The sequence below is a fragment of the Zingiber officinale genome, chromosome 4B (assembly GCF_018446385.1).
Source record: "Zingiber officinale cultivar Zhangliang chromosome 4B, Zo_v1.1, whole genome shotgun sequence".
Classification (NCBI taxonomy): Eukaryota; Viridiplantae; Streptophyta; class Magnoliopsida; order Zingiberales; family Zingiberaceae; genus Zingiber; species Zingiber officinale.
In genome coordinates, this window is record NC_055993.1 from 120,657,268 (window position 1) to 120,676,842 (window position 19,575).

At 35.4% G+C, this 19,575-nt stretch overlaps 2 protein-coding genes across 4 annotated transcripts; one reads left to right on the forward strand and one right to left on the reverse strand.

Annotated features, from left to right (window-relative positions):
* Positions 1-272: 272 nt before the first annotated feature.
* LOC121976295 (WD repeat-containing protein DWA2-like) lies at positions 273-5,860 on the reverse strand. 3 transcript variants are annotated; one of them, XM_042528405.1, is made up of 14 exons: positions 5,654-5,860; positions 5,502-5,585; positions 5,303-5,435; positions 4,578-4,689; positions 4,366-4,465; positions 3,336-3,463; positions 2,741-2,810; positions 1,962-2,050; positions 1,821-1,866; positions 1,666-1,739; positions 1,505-1,578; positions 1,365-1,423; positions 654-709; positions 273-537 (listed from the first exon to the last, which is right to left on the reverse strand). In XM_042528405.1, exons 1-13 carry the CDS (start codon positions 5,711-5,713, stop codon positions 668-670), a joined length of 1,071 nt encoding a protein of 356 aa, XP_042384339.1. In that variant the 5' UTR covers positions 5,714-5,860; the 3' UTR covers positions 273-537; positions 654-667. The 3 variants fall into 3 exon arrangements, with proteins under 3 accessions (XP_042384339.1, XP_042384340.1, XP_042384341.1); XM_042528406.1 differs by having other exon boundaries at positions 273-709; XM_042528407.1 differs by having other exon boundaries at positions 273-709; positions 5,666-5,858.
* Positions 5,861-9,926: 4,066 nt separating this feature from the next.
* On the forward strand, positions 9,927-12,283 carry LOC121977898 (HVA22-like protein i). The gene is made up of 7 exons (XM_042530303.1): positions 9,927-10,106; positions 10,349-10,440; positions 10,540-10,638; positions 10,718-10,774; positions 10,872-10,935; positions 11,015-11,227; positions 11,641-12,283. The coding sequence occupies exons 2-7, from the start codon at positions 10,409-10,411 to the stop codon at positions 12,112-12,114; spliced, it is 939 nt and encodes a 312-aa protein (XP_042386237.1). The 5' UTR covers positions 9,927-10,106; positions 10,349-10,408; the 3' UTR covers positions 12,115-12,283.
* The last annotated feature ends 7,292 nt before the right edge of the window (positions 12,284-19,575 follow it).

Consider the following 19,575-nt stretch of genomic DNA (forward strand, 5'->3'; position numbering starts at 1 on the left):
TATGTTATCATTTGTACAACAATAACAATCTAATCTTATAGAATCTAATCTTATTCTATGGGTGAGGTTGAAAAAGAAATATATTATCATTTATGTTTAAATAAATTTTATTTTATTATTACTAATTAAATCTTTGTTTATCTTCTTTGCATATTTGTAGAGAATTTTGAAGGAAATTACACATCCACTTGAAATTATTTAAGTACCAAAAGTTTCAAGGAATATATCGATTGGTGCATTTGCCGATCGAAAGGGCATTTTAAAATTTAAGCTAAACTTGAAGAGGAAATATTAATTTCCCCAAGTAATAGAAAAATGACAAGCATTACAGCAAACTACTCAAAAGGCATATCAAAATGACTTACAAGTGAATACAATGCTTCTAAGCTCGAATCACTCTACAGTGCTACCAATTAATGCTAATGAACCAAATATAACGGAATAACAGGGTGGCGGTTGTGCAACGCCACTTTTCCAACACGAAACGAAACAGTATTGATGGTTCGAGGGTGAACTTGCCACGATTTAAACAGATATCTTGATAATTTTGAAAAAAAAAAGAAGAAAAAATATAAACTAAAGAGCGAACTAAAATTTTTCTGCAGTTCTATAAGCCCTTTACAAGGATGGGTATTGAAGTGTTGGAAGCTTACTTGGGAGATCAGCCTCACTTTCTCCTAATAAATGACTTCACCGATTCGACGACCACCTGAATTCAGCACGAGAAACATCAAATTGTCTCACAACAAGAAGGGCATACGTAGCAACCAATGCGATGCTAAAATTCCAACATGCTACCGCTTTTGTTGGTCTATTCTCAATTTTTGAGACATACAAATATGAAAAATGAAAATTTTCACGAATCAAATGCAGCCTGAAGAACTCACCGTCAACTTCCAATGCGAAAGGAGATTGCTAGTACAGAAATTTATGAATTTATATTGAAAACAACTGTGATTGACTCCAGGAGAACAAGAAAAAAAAGTTGCATTCTTTAAGAAATAATGTCATGGAGATCAATTTAAGTAATTTTCATGTTGGAGATGTATTATTATAATGCCAAACACGCTAATCTGGAGCAGTTGTTACTGGTTAACGCAAAGATTATTAACATGAGATGAGGAGATTAAGATCCCATTTTACGATTCCAATTCAAACAGGATTGGGAAAATAGATTGAAAATATTTAATAAAATAAATAATAATCCTAGCCAAAAACAAAATAAGTGAAATTAACCTTCTTCTACCAAGACTTTTCTAGACTCCTAGACTTAAACATCTAAAAGCTTTTAAAAAATAAATCCTAAATTTGCATTTCACGGCATGCATTTTAGGATAAAAATCATTAATTAGTAGATTTCTTACCCGGCCATCATAGGACAATGATGCAAATATCAAAGGTTCCCGTGTGCTCCATGCAAGACCTACATTTTTGTCACAAATTAGTCAACAAACTTGATCATGTTTTACATACTAAGAACAGGCAAAAAATGAAAGTGAATTACCATAAACGCTATCTTCATAGTCAGTATATGAATTGATTAGTGAATTTTTCAACTGCTCCGATGAGACAAAAAGACTGAGGGAAAAAGTATACAAGAATAGGGGGAAACAATTAGCCTACTGGTCAACAGCAGTTCAGTCAGTGGTATAGTTAACAATGGACCTTTCATTCGATAAATCTTCAGTGGCAGGAAGGTCAGCCAACCACAAGTTGACGGTTGAATCTGTGCCGGCACTCTGTATGAAACCATTGTCATTAGTGAATAGGAAAAGTGTGCAACTTACATGCATGGGAGAGAGAGAGAGAGAGAGAGAGACCAAAATGAGTTCATCGTACTCTGGATTATGCCTGACCGCCCATGTCCTGCAAACTTTGACGTAAGCCTTATTCGGAATCTTAGATCTGATTATTCCAAGTAACATACATAAGTAAATTGTGCAATAGAATACAATAAGTACCAATGTGCATGCCCAGGGAGTTCTTTTACAGGAAACTTGGGTCTTCTAAGATCCCATAGTCGAATGCCAGATACATCTTCTGCAGTCACCTGCAGTGTCAACAGGTTTAGAAAAAGCAGCATAACATGAGAACTGATAATTTAGAGAGCAATCAATTGCTTATATATAACTATAAAACTTTCTGAAGGCAATTATATTACAAGCTTCAATCATGAAAAAAAAGTGATCCATTGTTAACTATGTATGATAAGTTTCCTAATTCGGAATGGTTAATTGTGTCCAAATATGAATATGAATATGATGTTGATGAAATGTCAGATTTCTTTTAGAAACACTGGCATAAAATATACAGTAAATAGGAAAATTAGCCATTCTTAGAAAGAGACGACCGCCGATGATCCGAATGTGCATAGGATAAAAGAGTTCACATCTTAAACTATATAATTATCGGATGATGCAGAATGCCATTGCTTTGGCTAATTTTGGAGACAGTAGAGCAGTGCAACCGATAAGCATTTTTATGATGTACTCACAAGCATGGAAGAGATGTGAAGCCTGCTAAATTAGTTAAGGTTAAAGATAAAAGATCAATTATATAACCTCTTGATTACTTCCTCCAAATCTAAATCTCCAACAAAGAAATGCAGAGTTCATAGAATATGCAACAAAAAAATAAAGCTTTTCCAACAAACAAAAAGAACACGGGAGCAACTTTTTCTCATTAAAATTAATATCTAACGTACTATCCAATATAATATTACAAAGAGAACTGAACTCACAAGAAGATGCTGCTTTTTTGGATTATAATCAATATCCCTAATGTGTGCTTGCTCAATAGAAGTAGTCTTCCTGGATAAGACAGTTACATCGTTAAGACAATACAACAACAACAACAACCAAGCCTTTTCTAGAGGAAACATCGTTAAGACAAATAATAATAAGTTACATCGTTAAGACAATCCAAATCCAAATTTTGGAGGAAACAAGCTGCACAAAAATCTTTGAGTAATAAATTTACTAGAGTACACACCTACTACAGGAAGTTAAACTTCCACCATCTTAAAGCATGCACAGAATAGCAATTCATGATATTTTGAAAAAGAGAACAACTGCTCATGAAAATTGGCATACAGAAGTTTCATAGGTAAAATTACTTATTAATAACACACAGGAGTAAAACCATATTCCCTTATGGTGTAAATCTAGCACTTTATTCTACAAATAAGATCAGTGAAACCTGAATGTACATGCTGAAAGGAGAAGTTCAGCAGAAGACAAATAATTTCTAAAAATATTTTGAGAAAACAACTTAGAATTGCATATAAAACAACTTCGTATGAAGCATAAACATAATGAATTGAGAAGATGGTATACTTCATTGTCCGGAGATCCCAAAATTGAAATGACGAGTCACATATACCGGCAAGAGCATTTCGATCATGAGGATCCCATGCACCACCTGAAAGGTTTTGAAGCATACCAACAGATTCTTGTGATACCACCTACGTTTTTTAGCAGCAAAGTGTAAAGATGGCTAGTGATCACCAACACATTGAATATTAAGAAATTAAATCATCTCGATGTTTTATTTTGTTTTGGATAAACTTTACTAATAAGGCAAAACAACATAACAAAGACATCCAAAATTTTATCTTAATGATATCCAACTGTATTTCAACCTACTAACTAGTAAACAAATAGTTTCCTCTGACATTCAAGATGATTTATCTATTTTACTTTTGAAAACAGGCTAATGGTAGTCTGTGACATATTTGTTGCAAACCAAAATGGTTATATACTTTGAAGATTTAATTTTAGACAATTTTCAACAATTACCCTAAAAGAATAGGTGGGTCTTGTAGAAAAGTCTCCTAATGACGCAGAGTTCATCAAAGTTAGTCATCTTTGGAACAAATATTCAACAACTTAACACCCTTTCTTCTAGTTTAAGTATATTTTGGACTTCGCAATACACTCTCACACACTAGATAATGGAAAACAATCAGAATAGTTCAGACTAAGAAAAGTTTCCATTTTCCCTAGGTGGGAGACTAGATCTAATTTTCCATGGCCAAGAACTTGGAAAGTTGTAGTATTCTATGCTAAAGCTCATACCTTAAACTATAAACCATGCGCCTGATGCTTCTGCAAACCAAAACTAAATCTGCTTAAAGCATCAACATTATGAGTTGACAAGTAAATTTGTAAAGCTTTAGAATTGTCCTCATAATTTTTTTCTATATAACAGATTCAAAATTTTACAATCAGCTGAAATATACTAATATAAACCTAAAGCAATAGACAACTATCACATTGCAAGGTTTATCATTCATATCACAAAGGAATCTAATAGCACAACCATTAGTCTTTCTAAAGATAATAGAAGGTTCTTTAAGGAGCTTACCTTGGCTACTTTATTCGACGAATCTATACTCCAAAGGAAAAGATTTCCTTCATCAATGCTGATTAGTCTATCATACTTCCCAGATGGCCACCAAAGGACGCTGACAAGCATACCAATAAGGAGTCATTAAAAGGTGCTTGGAGCCCAAGTATCTTCTTTTCTTTTAATATCAGAAATAACTGGAAAACACAAACATGCCAAAATGAGATTACCACTTGATCTTAAAAGAATGCTTGTCAAGGGAGACCAATTGTTCGAGTTGTGGGGCATTCGACTGTCCATAGAGCTCAGGAATCTTCCAAACAGAAGCCCCATATGCTTCACCTTTAGTTCAATGCAAACTTTATTAGTTTTAACACATATAGGGCTGGAATCATTTCACAGAAAAAGATCAATACCCTAAAAGTATTAGCATAACTGTACTTCATTCAAATAGAAACAAAAGTGCTCAAAAACAAATCATAGGGCAGAGTATGAGTTTTAACTCATTCAGACACAACAAGAATGAGAGAAGTGCTAAACAAGATAAACAAAATAACAAATATTTCCACAATAAACTATAGCTCCTCGAACAAATTTTCCCCTGAAAGAAATTTTTCATGTAAACCTGTATATACTGTCCCTTTTCTATAATTCAAAAAATTAAAAAGGATTCAAAAGTTAGATATATGATGCAAGGCTAAATCTCATGAGTGAATAAACCATACATTTATCATTCCATTTTCGAACACCTTATGTGGTTAAACAAATTTCCTTTCTTTCCTAGAAAAAAAACCAATTACAGAACTACATCGAGACTAAACATAAGGGTCATCTAGCTTAGCTTATTCGCATTCAGAAACACTCACTTACTTACTATTCTACATTTCTGAAGAACACACTGCCACCCATTAATTCAAGATCAAGTTACTACGGCTCCAAGTCATCGTTTACTCACCAGAAGTGAACACTGTAGAGAAAATCCTGGGATCGAATGGGCAAGTCTTGAGATCCCAGATCTCGTTTGGGTGATAGAAGAGACCATCGCATATGAGCTCCGATCCTGACGGCGAAAGTCGGATCAGATGCACCTAATAAACAAAAACACCGAAATCACCCACAAAATCATTAGATCGAGATCGACGAGAGAGATGAACCTCGTTTTCCTCTTTGAGGCTGAGAGTTCCGGCGAGGAAGCTGGTGTGGTCAACGTCGGCCTTAACGTCGGCGATGCATCGGGCCTGGGGAAGGAGTGGAGAGGAAGACGAATTAGTAGAGTTCCAAAGAAGAAAGGAGTTGGAGTGGTTACCGCCGTTGCGACCTGGTACTTGAGGCCGCCGTAGACGATTCCGGTGGAGGCCCCCCGCATTGTGGCGCGAGTAGGGAAGGTGGTTTCCGATCGCCGGCGACGGTGCAGGTCTTGGCTCGATCGGCTCCGCCGGGGCAGTTCCGCAGCGATTGGGTCGATGCGATGTTCGTCGAGGTGGAACCTGAACGTTAGCGGCTCTGATCGACAGCTGTGATTGGATCAGTAATTTGAAATGAGACCCTGAATTTATTCTATTTAACTTTGAGACCCTTGAGGGTATGAGCAAAATTTAGATGATGTTTGGTTTAGGAATTTGGGAATGAGAGAATGGATTCATTTTCAAATCTTATGTTTGGTTGATGAGAATGAAAATAAAAACCATAGGTATTGATGAAACCCATCTCCTCGAATTTTGAAGGGAATGGAAATGAGAGTTAAGGGGCGCTTGGTATATATTTGGCAAGGAGAATGATAATAAGTTTTAATTGAGAGGTTAATGACAATGGGAATGATTGCAGAGTTGATGGTGCTTGGTATAGATACTGGAATAGATATTATTCCCATTAATATTGCTTGATTTGACTTAAATTATAGAATGAGAATCAGCCAAAATTCTCATTTCACCCTTACAAGTTAAATACAAAAATAATCACACGGAATGATAGACAAAACCATTTTATTAAAAAAATGTAACATGGTAGCAACAACTCCGTCAATGGTCTTATATAATTAAAACATCTACCGTAATATCAAAAATGATAGAAGCAAAAAATATTCATGATATCTAATGACAACACAAGCATACTATTTCAAGCAACTGAGTATAAAATCGGAAACTTTAGAGAGAACCAAATTAAACAATAACTCAATCTTCACAGAATCTTCACAAATTATTTGAGCAGCCTTATACTTGTTCTTACAAACAAAATTATACTTTTTCAACATCTCAAGAACTTGTGGCATTTTTGAGGATGTACCTTGAACCCAAGATGACATTGATTCAAAGTGTGAGCTAACAATTTGCATAAATCCCTCAACCTGATTATTGAGTAACTTGAAGTCAGAATTGACATTTTGCACAGCTGAGTCTTTGCCCTCTTCAAAACTTTTTGAACTCTATCAATAGGTGATTTTTTTTCTCCTTAGAGTGAGATGCCTTTGATGTAACAGAAGGTTGTTAATTTGACATCGAATCAACTTCAACTCCTTTTTCAGCAAGTGAATTGTTATCCAATATGGTCAACTCAACATCCACATCAGTGATGTTTTGTGTAGTCATCATAAGATCTTCCGCAACAAGACCTGTTGCTCTATCTTTGCCATATACCATCTCTAACTCCGAAAAATAAGGAAATGATACATTACAGAGACTTTTGGCGTCATTGTGATTCTATCCAAAAACAAACCATACCAATCAATTTAACAAAGTTTGATAGCATGTAATTTGAAAAAAAACAAATAATGACTAATACACGTACCTTAATCCATTTAAGCTACTATGTTTCTTCACAAGCCGTGTTTATTGAGCAATATGTTGTGCAGTTGTAAAATTGCTCGAAGTCAGATTGAAATGACGACTCATTGTCTCTCGACTTCGTTTAAAAAGGAGACTCATCATTCGATTTTTTTTATGATGTGCCACCACGTAGACAAATAAGGCTACAATTTCATCAATAGTGATATTTTTTGTGGCTTTTAAACCTCCAACATCTTGAACCATATCACACAATATCTTGAATGTTCTCCTATCCATTCAAAGTTCACTAATACTTATTTCATTGCTTACTTTTGTAAGGTTGAACATCCATTCCACACGTGCAATCGATTTGTCTTCCCTACTTTTTATTTGACGAATCCTATTTCGACGATATACAAGTATTGTAATTTGATAAAATATGACAACCAAATAACTCATGACCATTCCATACATATTCTACAAAGTGCATAATAATCTACGTTTTCTATAGTTAAACGGTGGTCGTGCCATGTTTATCTATATTATATAACAACCGATGGCACCAATAGTAAGTCAAAACCAAAACCATACATGAATAAATATTAAAACAATTATGCATACATAAATAAATACAGAACCAAATCAGAATAATACTCAACATTTCAGATAAAAAACATGTAACTACAAGGTAGCATACTGTTGGTAAAAACTTACCTTTGCAATCACAGCTTCTTTAATTTGCAAGGAGGAGAAGAAAGTTTCTACAATCACAGCTTCTTCAATCTGTAGAGAGGAGAAGAGAGTAGGAGAAAGGAAGAAAACGAAGAAAAGGAGGAAGATAAGGGAAAGGGAGTGGAGGAGCTCGGACTGCTGAGCAGGGAGGAGGAGGAGAAGAGGGGGGTAGGCCAAGAAAAAGAGGGAGAAGAAATGGGGCGGCCGAGAGGAAAAAGGGCGCGGGCGGTCAGGGAAGAAGAAACGCGGGCCGGCCGCCGGCCGAGGAAGCAGAGCCGCGAGTTGGGTCGGGGAAGAAGAAGCATGGGCGATCTAGGAAGAAGAACCGCAGGCTGGCAGGCAGCTGGGGAAGAAGAAGCGCTAGTGGAGTCGGGGAAGAAGAAGCACCGCAAGCGAGCAGGCAGCCGGGGAAGCAGAGTCGCAGGTGGGCCAGCTAGCGGGGAAGCAAAGACGCGGCGGCGAGCGAGGAATAAAGGCGCAGAGATGAAACACGAAAAGCAAAATAGAAGAAAAGAAGAAAAAAGGTTCGAAGGCATGGGACTGAGCCGTCCAAAAAAAAGACCACACGAATAAGGAGGAATGAGTTTAGTGATAACCTAGAGGGGGTGAGTTATGAAATTAGGGGTATCAAATCCATATTTTAATTCTGATTCTCATCTACTAAGCATCAAGAATGGGAATGAAACAGATTTCATTCCCATTCTAGCCTCCTAAATCCGCATACTAAGCACCCCTTAGAATTTAGACAAAAATATCCTTAATATATTTGTTCAATTTTTCTTCCATATCACTTTCTCTCTCATCATACTTTCTATCTTCTTAATATCTCCTATCATATACTTTCTCTCCTTATTTTCTTTCATCACATATTTTCTCTTTTCATTTTCTTCTATTACACTTTCTCTCTCCACATCCTCTCTCACCATGCTTTCTCTCTCATCACACTCACTTTATTCATTTTTTCTCATCATATTTTTTTTTCTCAAACTCTCCCATCACACATCTCTTTTCTCATTTACTCTCATCACACTTTTTCTCTTTTTATTCTTTTCTATTACACTTTTTTTTTCTTTCATCTTCTCTCATCATACTTTCTCTCTCATCATACTTGAGATATGAGATTCGAATATTGGCATAACTGAGGTAAATGCCTCTCTCATGCGTCAATTTCTATTCCAAGGCTAATAGCCACTCATGATTTACCTCATCTGTGTTGACTCTAGGATGAGTTGACAAGGACGCTGGGAGCAAGCGTAGTCGCCTTTTGCCAACATGCTTCCTCTCCCATCACACTTTCATTTTTTTTTCTCATCACATTTTCTCTCTTCTCAATCTCTCCCATTACACACTTTTTCTCTCATCATACATTCTCTCTCCTCAATCTCTCCCATCACACACTTTCTCTCTTTATTCTCTCTCATCACATTTTCTCTCTACATTCTCTCTCATCATAATTTCTTTCTCATCGTATTTTCTCTCCTCATCCTCTCTCATTATGCTCTCTTTCATCACACTCTTTTTCCTCATTTTCTCTTATCATGCTCTCTTTCCTCATTTTCTCTCATCACATTTTCTTTTTCATCATTATCTCTCATTTATTTTGATAAAAAATATGTACTAACCAAATATTATTTTTAAGGATATCTATACTCATATTTATTCTCATTCTAAAATACTATAATTTCTATTCCCATTAATTCCTCAAAAAGTTTAATTTCACCTCCATAGTCATTAGAACACTTCGAAGAAAGTACTCTTTATGCATTCAATCTTGAAGAAAGGCAAAACGAACCGAACCGGTTCGTTCCGGTCCAATTGCACCTCTGCAGTCGAACCGCTGAGGAACGTCAAGAAGCCTGTTTCCTGTCTCCGACAAGACAGCGTGTCGTCCAGCTCTCAGTTGCTGCGGCAGTTGATGAAACCACATCGATCTCGCATTTTTGATCTCAACCTCCTTCGGCGACCGTCGGATCGTAACATACTCCATCTAGACCGTCCGTTCATTGCTCCACCACCACCCCAGAGGTTCCGTCTCATTTTCCCGATCGGATATATAAACGGCGGGAGCCATCGTGCGAAGGGCGAGAGCAGGAGAAGGCGCAGGCGCTGGCGGAGGCGAGACGATTTCACCTTGTCTCCCTCGATTCGCCATCGAATTCTTCGTTTTCTCGTTCCTCCATCGCCCAAACGGTGCACCTTTTCTCTTTCTTCTCGATCGATTTGGTGCTCGAATCGCTCTTTCGTGAAGGCCTCCGATCGATTTAGGTTTGAAAATTCTGGTTTTTTATTCAAATTCTTTAATCCATTATAATTTTAGATTTCTAGGGACTAGGGTGATCCAGCGTGATCGTTGCTTTACAAATATTCAAAATTCTTATTTGCTGCTTTTGTGCATTTTATTCTCTAATTCTTTGATCTTTGCAAAACATTGGGTGAGTTCCATAATGTTGCTGCACTTTGAAGCTACAAGTTTTGATTTGGTTCACTTGTGCTTTTATCAATGTTAGGTCTGATGAGAAGTAATCATTGAGTAGTTGCTATACGCTCCTGTTTGATTTCGCGTCATCATGATGGGCTCCTTCCTTAATAGGGTTTTGATGTAAGCAAAGCCATTAAGCCTAATGAAGTTAGGCAAGACAAAAGGCTAAATTTTGATTTCTTACAACAGTTTTCCTTCAAAAAAAATTACCACTTGCAGATTAGTTTTCGGGTATGCTTACCCTGCGTATCAGTGCTTCAAGACTGTGGAATTGAACAAGCCTGAGATAGAGCAGCTACGCTTCTGGTGTCAGTATTGGTCAGTCCATCTGATCTTAACCGGAAAATTCTTTGGTTTTGTTGTGAGTTTGGCAATATGATCATTGGTGATTTTTCAGGATTTTGGTTGCAGTATTAGCAGTATTTGAGAGCTTTGGTGATATTTTTCTTTTTTGGTGAGTATTCAACTTGTTTAGGGTTAATCCCTGTGATTTAGTTTCCTTTCAATTTAGGTTAATCACTGTTTTTCTTTTCTTACATATCTGTTTGAAGGTTGCCAATGTACAGTGAAGGGAAATTGGCACTCTACATATTTTTGTGGTATCCAAAATTAAGAGTATGACATTTTTTGATTTCTTATATTTCTGCCCTTTTCTGGTTTCCTCATCTAATTTCATAAAGAGAAATTGTTTTAGGGAACAAATTATGTCTATGATACCTTCTTCAAGCCATATCTTACAAAGTACGAAAGTGAGATCGACTGCAATTTGCATGAGCTGAGAGTAAGAGCTGCAGATATTATGCTGATGTACTGGCAAAAGGCTGCTATCTATGGCCGAACAAGTTTTTTCGAGGTCTTGAACTATGTTATCTTGATGGTACAAACATCAAGAACCTGCGTGATTCAGGTATGATGTATCGATCTAAGGTTACTTATATTTTTCTTTCTTAAACCATATTAATGTCTAGATTTGCTTAGTATTGTTTCTATTCATTGTAGCCTTCCTTTAACCCTCGATATGTTTCACTTTAGTTTGAATGTAATCTCTTTCGACTCATGGTAGAATGCAGAAGATGCTTGTGCCTAGAGTCCAAAAAAAATCAAAATTGACTTAAGTTTCAAATTCTCATAGTTCTTTTACTTTATGAAAAACAATATCTCGAAGTTGGAAAGGAATTTGAAGTTGAAGTTACCGTCTTGTTTCTGATAAATTTTCGATAATTGACTCTTACAAGAGGCACATTAGGATTACTAGCATCGATCTGTATCACTCTTTGCTTGGTCCTCTTCATAAACTTACATTCAAGTATGTGATTGCAGAAAACTCAGCAGCCACAACAACCCGAGCAAGCTCAACAATCAAGTCCTCCATCTTTACCTGCAAGTCATCAAGAACCTCAACAAGATGCAAAAATGCCATCCATCCCCATCAAGCAACGCGTCCAAGAACATCCAAAAAGGTCAAGCAGTGTCCATCACCGGGCATCTTCTCCAGCATCGCCTTCTCATCAAGCTACAGCATCCCCGCAAACACAACAGGAAAGAAAAGTGTCACATAGCCCAGTCAAGAAACGCATAGCTCTGAAACCAGTATCACCAGCTCAGCCACAAGGATCAGTCCATGAATCAGATGGCACGGAGACTAGAAACAAGCCACCTACTCCACTAGAAGAAGCCGAAGATGACTCGAATCTGCCAGCAGATGAGTCTCATATCGATGAAGCGATACATTCTGCTCGGAGTAGATTGAGGAAAAGAGGTTCTAATGCTGCTGCTCATGCAGTATCAGTCTAGTTGTTTCAGAGCTTCCAATTCTTAATTCCTTTTTTTATTTTTGCTGTTAATTTTCTTTTATTGTTTGATTCATCAATGCGTTGATTTGTTGTTGGAGGATTTAATATAATTGTTTTGTTCATAAACATGTATTTGTTGTTTTTTGCTGTACATAAAGATGGACTTTGATGATGCCTAACACATTCGAGATTGATGATTTAGTATTGTTGGAAATTGTTGATGTTGATTCATCAGCTCGGCCAATCAGCTCATCGATAAATCGACAGCTCAAACCGTAGAGTTTGGTATCACAATGTAGATGGTGCAATCTTGGTCAATATTGCTACTCCAAGTTGGTGCAGTTTTAGTTAAGATTACTCTGAGATGATGTAGGTTTAGTCAAAATTGTTTCAATATAGAGTGCAAAGAGATATTTAAGATCTTTAATTATAGACGGGCGTTAAAAAAAAACAATAGCCCAGTATGCGAACTTCCGTTATCTGGAGTCATGGAAAGGATTCATTGTACATAGTTTTACTTTACTTTTTGCATTAGGCTATTTTCAAGATTTGAATCTGTAATCTTTTCATCATAAAATAATAATTTTATCGTTACGTCAAATCTCCCTTTCTTAAATTATAGATGGATTTTCAAGGAAATATTATTTTAACAATGTGAATAATTAAGGAATCCTTTTAACTTTTTTAAAAGAAATTAATCTTAAGTCCAATATTATTATTTTTTTAAAGTCTGTCCATTCGTCATTGTTTGCTCACCATTTTGATGTTAAGTTCTGGGTGCAAAATGCAAAATGGCAAACAGATAATTGATAAAATTCTGAGGGTTAAAAATAAAAGTAGAACGCTACGGCTTCTTAGGAATCCCCATAAATCGCCGTCGACCTGTGCTTCCGCTTCTGCCGACGCCGCCACCGCTTTGCATCGCTCCGCTGGCGATGGAGAGGAAGTTGACCCTCCTTCAGACCGTCCTAACTGCAGGCGTCTTCTCTTCCCTCACTTTCTGGTGAGCCTCTGCGCTTTCTCCATGGAGCTTTGCTTAGGGTTTGTAGGATTTGTTCCTCACTTGGATTTCCTCAGGTACGGATTCATGTTCGGGAGGGAATCGGCTCGGAAGGAGCTCGGAGGCCTGATCGACGATCTCCGGCGCAGCAATGCCGCGGCCTCGGACGACACGACAACGGACGCTCGGGATCAGAGGTCTCTCTGAGGTACTTTGGCCATGCTGGATCAGGATTTGAGTACAATTGGCCCCTTTTCCCTTCATTTGAAGGAACATGTGATGATTGGAAGCAGAGGTCTTCTTGTTCAAGATTGAGTCTGGTGGAAAATGATTCTCTATAATTTTTTTTTTTGTATTTTGGTAGTTCTTGGTGTTTTTGAATTGCATTTTGGTATTAATATTTACTTATTCACTGCTTTTCTCTGAAATTTTGGAGAAATTTCACGATCATATAGCAAAACCTAGTCTTGGCTTACAGGTTGCCTTATGCTCTTCACATATCTAAATGCATGACAGTAATTTTGTTAGTTTTTAATGTTTTTCAAGTGAGTCTCAGTATTAATATTTTTATGTTTCTCTATTTCCTCTGAAAGTTTGGAGTTATTTCGCAATCATATAGCAAAACCTAGTACTGCGGTATGTTCTTCTCATATCTAAATGCAAATAACTTCATGTCTAAAGGGTGGTTGCTCTATGTTCTTCACAGTAATTTTGGTAACTTTTAATGTTTTTTCAAGTGAATTTAGGTATTAATATTTTCATATTTCTATATTTCCTCTGAAATTTGGAGCTATTTTGCAATCATACAGCCAAACCTAGTATTATTTAACAGGTTGCTGTATGTTCTTAACATATCAAAATGCAAATAACTTCATGTCTAAAGGATAGTTGCCTGATGTTCTTCACACTAATTTTGGTAGTTTTTACTGTTTTCTCAAGTGAAGGGATATTAATATTTTCATGTTTCTCTATTTCCTCTGAAAATTTTAGAGCTATTTTACAATCATACAACAAAACCTAGTAAATTATTTAACAGATTGCCACATGTTCTTCACATATCTAAATGTGAATAACTTCACGAGGTTGCCCTATGTTCCTCTTCCTCACAGTAATTTTGCTTCTTTTTAATGTTTTTTTCAAGTGAATTTAGGTATTAATATTTTCATGTTTCTCTATTTCCTCTGAAAAGTTTGTAGGTATTTCACAATCATTCAGCAAAACCTATTGCTGTTTAACAGACTGCCGTGTGTTCTTCTAAATGCAAATAACTTCATGTCTAAAGGATGGTTGCCCTATGATTTTCACAGTAATTTTAGTAGCTTTTAATGTTTTTTCAAGTGAATTTAGGCATCAATATTTTCATGTTTCTCTATTCCTCCCCTATGTTCTTCACAGAAATTTTGGTAGTTTTTAATGTTTTTCCAAGTGAATTTAGGTATTAATATTTTTATGTTTCTCTGTTTCCACTCAAAGTTTGGAGCCATTTCGCAATCATACAACAAAATCTAGTTTTACCTATCAGGTTGCCGTATGTTCTTCACATATTTATATACAAACAATGTCATAGTTAATTCATATGATTGAGGTATCCATACCAATTTTAGGATATTCTTTTGGAGACAATGTCATAGTTACCTTCATGAGTTAGAACCGTTACTCGTCATTGATATGGTTTTTAGATGCCGAGTTCTATTATCTCAATGAGAAAATGTTTAGATCCTTTTCATTCAAATTAGGAATTGTCGTTTAGAATCAGGTAGTTAAATAACTTGTCTCTTTCCCTAGATGCCAATGATTGTCTAGTGAAAGCAAAAGTTGCTAAACCATATTGATGGACAAGTAAGCGATCAACCACAATTAGGATTTTGCTTTAAGTAATATTGGACTGGTTTTAGTGATAGAAAGAAAACTAGCATTGGTTCACTTGAACTTCTTGCTTTCCATAAATTGCACAATCAGCCTATGCCTACAGGAGGGTCGTATATCATATCGCATATGCAATGTGGTCTCCTCTCCAAACTTCCTAGGGTTGCCTTGGCTGCTTTATAGAACACTTGGTGCATCTTTCATTTTGTTCGAGAACCCGGAAGCTATTAGTTTTGTTCTATAAGTTTTTACTAACAGAATGCTCGTTAAAATTAACTAAGAGTATGGTGGTGAGCTCAAGCTCCTTGTTATTCTGCTTTAGCTAAGAACATAGCTTATACCCCTTAAGAAATTGGTACCTTGATCAATCTGCGGTCCTCAGTAGGTGGTTGTCAGTCTTGCGGTTGCGTTTCACCGTCTATACACAATACTTGCCTCACGAAGGATCATAGCTTGTGAAATGATAATGTTACCTCTTTGATGCAACATTAAAATTGAACCGTCAATCATTTTTTTTCTATTTCTTTTTTATCACACATCAGCCAATTATCTGTTATTTATCTTTAATTTTTTTAAAAAATAGTTTCTTTTCTGCGATATTTCTTTTCTTGTTAGCTTTAATTTCTTCGTGGAAGCATGAATGCTATGACAAGCCATGATCAAGCATGTTTCTTTTTCGTTTGTACACAAACTTATCGCTAATCCAATAACCAAAGTCATGTAAAAGGACTAGAACAGACTACCTAGAGATAAAGATATTTCTAAAGCGATTTAACTCGAACTATTGTATGTATAAGTTCCGATGTCTAAGTTATGCTCGTGAGTGCCAATTCTATAGTGATTTTCTTTTATCACAATTTAGCTACCAAATGGGCTATGCCATTTGTGGCTCGATTAGGCTAAACATGGTGACAAAAGGTGACTATGCTTGTCCTCAGTGTCCCCGTTAATCTGTTCTAGGGTAAACATAGAGGAGGTAAATCTCGGGTGATTAGTAGTCTTTGGAATAGTGATTGACACATGAGAGACGTATTTACTTTGACTATATCGAGATTCGAATCCATACTTCATGGTAGCAGCACCTCATGCGCTAGCTATTAGACCGTCCCGAGGGGACTCGGTCAGGCACAACACGACCAAAAAGAAAATGGGTTGAGCTAGGTCTAAGTCTAATGGTGGGTCCATGCTAAGTGAGGTGGTCATGATAAGTAGGGTTGTAAATCAATCAAGTATTCGTGAACAAGTTTAGTGTTCAACTTGGTAAGAGCTTGTTTATGTTCGTTTAATATATATAAGATTAATTAAATAAACAATGTTGAACAATTCGTTAAGTTAAATAAACAAGCTTGAACACATATATGTTCAGCTCGTTAACGTTTTGAACAACGTTCGTGAACAATGTTCATGAATAACATTCATGGTCAATGTTCAGGAACCATATTTATGAACAAACTACTTTTCAATGTCCTAAATAAACAATAAAATAAGAAAAAATAATTAAATAAATTTAAATTATTAAACTCAATAATCAATCAAATAGCTAAAAATTTCAAACAATCAAACGAATTTGAATTGACAGCTCAATAACATCTAAACGAACTAAGTTCAAACTAAACTCAAGTCAAGCTTGAATTAAGTTCAAGCCAAGTTTGAATTGAGAGTTTGATAACATCTAAATCTAAATGAATCAAGTTTAAGTCAAGTTTCAAACAAGCTCAAGTTCATAAAAAAATAAATCAAGCCAAACTTGAATAATCATTTAAAAAGTTTGATTCATTTTAAGCTCGATTCGACTCGGTTACCTTATAAAAAAATTTGAACATCCCAAAAGTTTAGCTCGACTTGACTTGTTTACTGTCCTAATAATAATTATGTTAAGTCGGATTACAAGGTTAGTAATAACAGTGATTAAAAATAGTGAATATATATCAGTCGATAAAGCAATATGTATCACTCGGTGTGCAACAGTAGGACATTTAGTGGATTCTTAGAGCACTGGTTCGATCCTCGGCTAGAGCATGCTCATTTTCTTATTTGGTGGGAAAATTATGGGGAGTGACATGAAGTACATTACTCAAATGGGGTCGGATGGCCCTCATTTGGTGTAGTGATCGTGTTTGCAACCATGACTCTAGTATTCAGGTGGAGCATAATATTCTACCGTGACATTATGAAGGGATGTCTCATTGAGCAAATTCAAATTAATTTCATTTTCATTTGTAATACTCCAAAATCCGGGAATCAAGTTTTGAGATTATATATATTAGCTTGTACATCCTTATCTTACATAATCATTCGGAGATAACACTAAATTTGAGATGGTTGGTTCGGTCATATCGCAGTTTTCTACTGGCTGTTAGCGGCAGACGGTCCAGAAGTAGGCCTGGACCCAAGGTGAGGCCCAAGAGGCACTCACCTCATGTCCACTTCTTAGAGAGGTCTAAAAATTAATAATTTGTTTTGTCATTTAATAATTTGAGAAGTGTGGATCCTCATTATCCTAATTTTGTAGTGAGCTCCTCTTCAAGGCTGCTTCCATGCTTGTCTCCTATATGGTTGTCTATAGATTCATCTTCTATTTTGGTAAATTTCTGTTTGATTTATCCAACTTTTGCATTGGTATTGCTTCTTTCCAATTTGGCCCATAGATTAGGGGTTTCTTTTGTTATCTCTTTGGTGGATTGAATGGTTGCTCGTGAATGTTTCTTTGTTTCTAATTAGATATGCATGTGATAGATCAGATCCCCCGCAAAGTTGTATTTACCTCACTACAAATTGAGTTTTTTCGATTTGGATGCATTGTTTTGTAAATATTTATTGTCTTGAAATGTAGATTCGTTATATTAACGGCTTCCTAATATCGGCTCCACGCATATAGAAGGAGATATATATAGGTACATAGACGTTAGGTGCATGGTGAATAAATCTCAGATCGTCAGTTCTTAAGAATCGACCTTTGATTATTATATCAAATATGTTATGCATTTATCGTTTGTGCTATGCTTTGGAGGCATCCTTATATTGTCTAAAACTTGCAACGAAAATAAAATGGACCAATCCGGCATGGTCAAAGAGTTCTTTCTAAATTACACATGACTATTTTTTACCTTAAACGCGGATTTTTATTTTTTATCTTTCTTTAACTTTCTTATATTTTCTTTTAATCATTTAAACGGTCTCTCTCTTATCTTTTATTTTAATCATTTAAACTTTCTCGTTTACATTCTTATTATTTATTTATTTCTTATAATATATTCTTACTTCTTAGCTTTTACATATTATTTTTTTAAAAATATTTTTAGCTAGAATACATAATCACATCTTCAAAATATTTATAAGAAACACAAAGAAAAATCATATATTCAAAGAAGACAAGAAATATTAATAAATGTTTTAATATTAATAATAAAATAGAAAAAGAAGATTAAACAGATGATGGTGTTGAACGGCTTGAATGAAAAAAGGATGCTAATATTTTTGATGTTCAGTTTAAAATCTAGAATGTGTTCTCAGCTAATGTTAAAATTAGGATAAATATTTAATGAATGAATTTATTAAATTATTATATTAATATTAGATTATTTTTTAGAAGAAATGTATTACAGGATCTGATTGTAATGTCTCAGCAAGACCGTTACGTCTTCATAACTCGGGTGTAGTGTTAAATACGTAAGAGTTTATGTTATAGGGTTTGACTGTAACGTCTTAGCAAGGACCGTTATATTTTTATAAGAACTTGGATGTAATGTTAAATAGACAAGAGTTCTCATATCATAGGTTGGATAAGAATAAATATGATAGGAAAATTAATAATATAAGATTTGGAACATGAAACATAGAAACTTTCATTGGTAAATCAATGAAGGTAGTAGATATGACGATTAGGAGAAGAATTAGTATTTTGTGTGTATAAGAGACAAAATGAATAGGTGAGAAGACAAAGATGATAGAGAACTTAAGTTTTAAGGTATAGTACACTAGAAAGAGTAAAACAAGAAATGTAGTGGGTATTATTGTAGATAGTTTGTTAAAAGATGAAGTTGTAGGAGTAGTTAGAAAATAGTATAGAATTATAGCTCTTAAGATAATAATGACGAAAGAAAATATGAACATAATTAACTTATATGCATTGTAAGTAGGATTAGATGAAATTACCAAATCAATGTTTTGGAACGACTTAGATGAAATATTACAAAATATTCCATGAAATGAAATGAGTTTAATAGGAGGTGATCGAAATGGACAAGTCGAAACAAAAATGAGAGGGTACATGAGAGTTATGAGTTTGGAACGAGAAATGAGGAAGAGAAAATTATATTAGATTTTGCGATATCATATGACTTTATATTAGCTAATACATTTTTTAAGAAAAGAGAAAAACACTTAGTCACATTCAAAAGTGGAAATAATAAATCGCAAATTGATTTTCTTATGGTTAGAAAAAAGGATAGAAAGATTTGTAAAAATTATAAAGTCATCCTTGGAAAAAGCTTAACTACCCAACATAGGTTAGTATATACGACTCAAACATAGTATCAATAGAAAGAAAATATATACGATTCTTAAATCAAGTGATCAAAGTTAAAGGATGGAAAA

Coding starts and splice junctions, on each gene's coding strand:
- LOC121977898 (XM_042530303.1), top strand. CDS start 10,409: ATGATGGGCTCCTTCCTTAATAGGGTTTTGAT. Junction 10,441..10,539: donor TTCCTTAATAGGGTTTTGAT/GTAAGCAAAGCC, acceptor TACCACTTGCAG/ATTAGTTTTCGGGTATGCTT. Junction 10,775..10,871: donor GGTGATATTTTTCTTTTTTG/GTGAGTATTCAA, acceptor ATCTGTTTGAAG/GTTGCCAATGTACAGTGAAG.
- LOC121976295 (XM_042528405.1), bottom strand. CDS start 5,713: ATGCGGGGGGCCTCCACCGGAATCGTCTACGGCGGCCTCAAGTACCAG. Junction 4,690..5,302: donor CTCTACAGTGTTCACTTCTG/GTGAGTAAACGA, acceptor ATTGAACTAAAG/GTGAAGCATATGGGGCTTCT. Junction 710..1,364: donor CATTGTCCTATGATGGCCGG/GTAAGAAATCTA, acceptor TGCTGAATTCAG/GTGGTCGTCGAATCGGTGAA.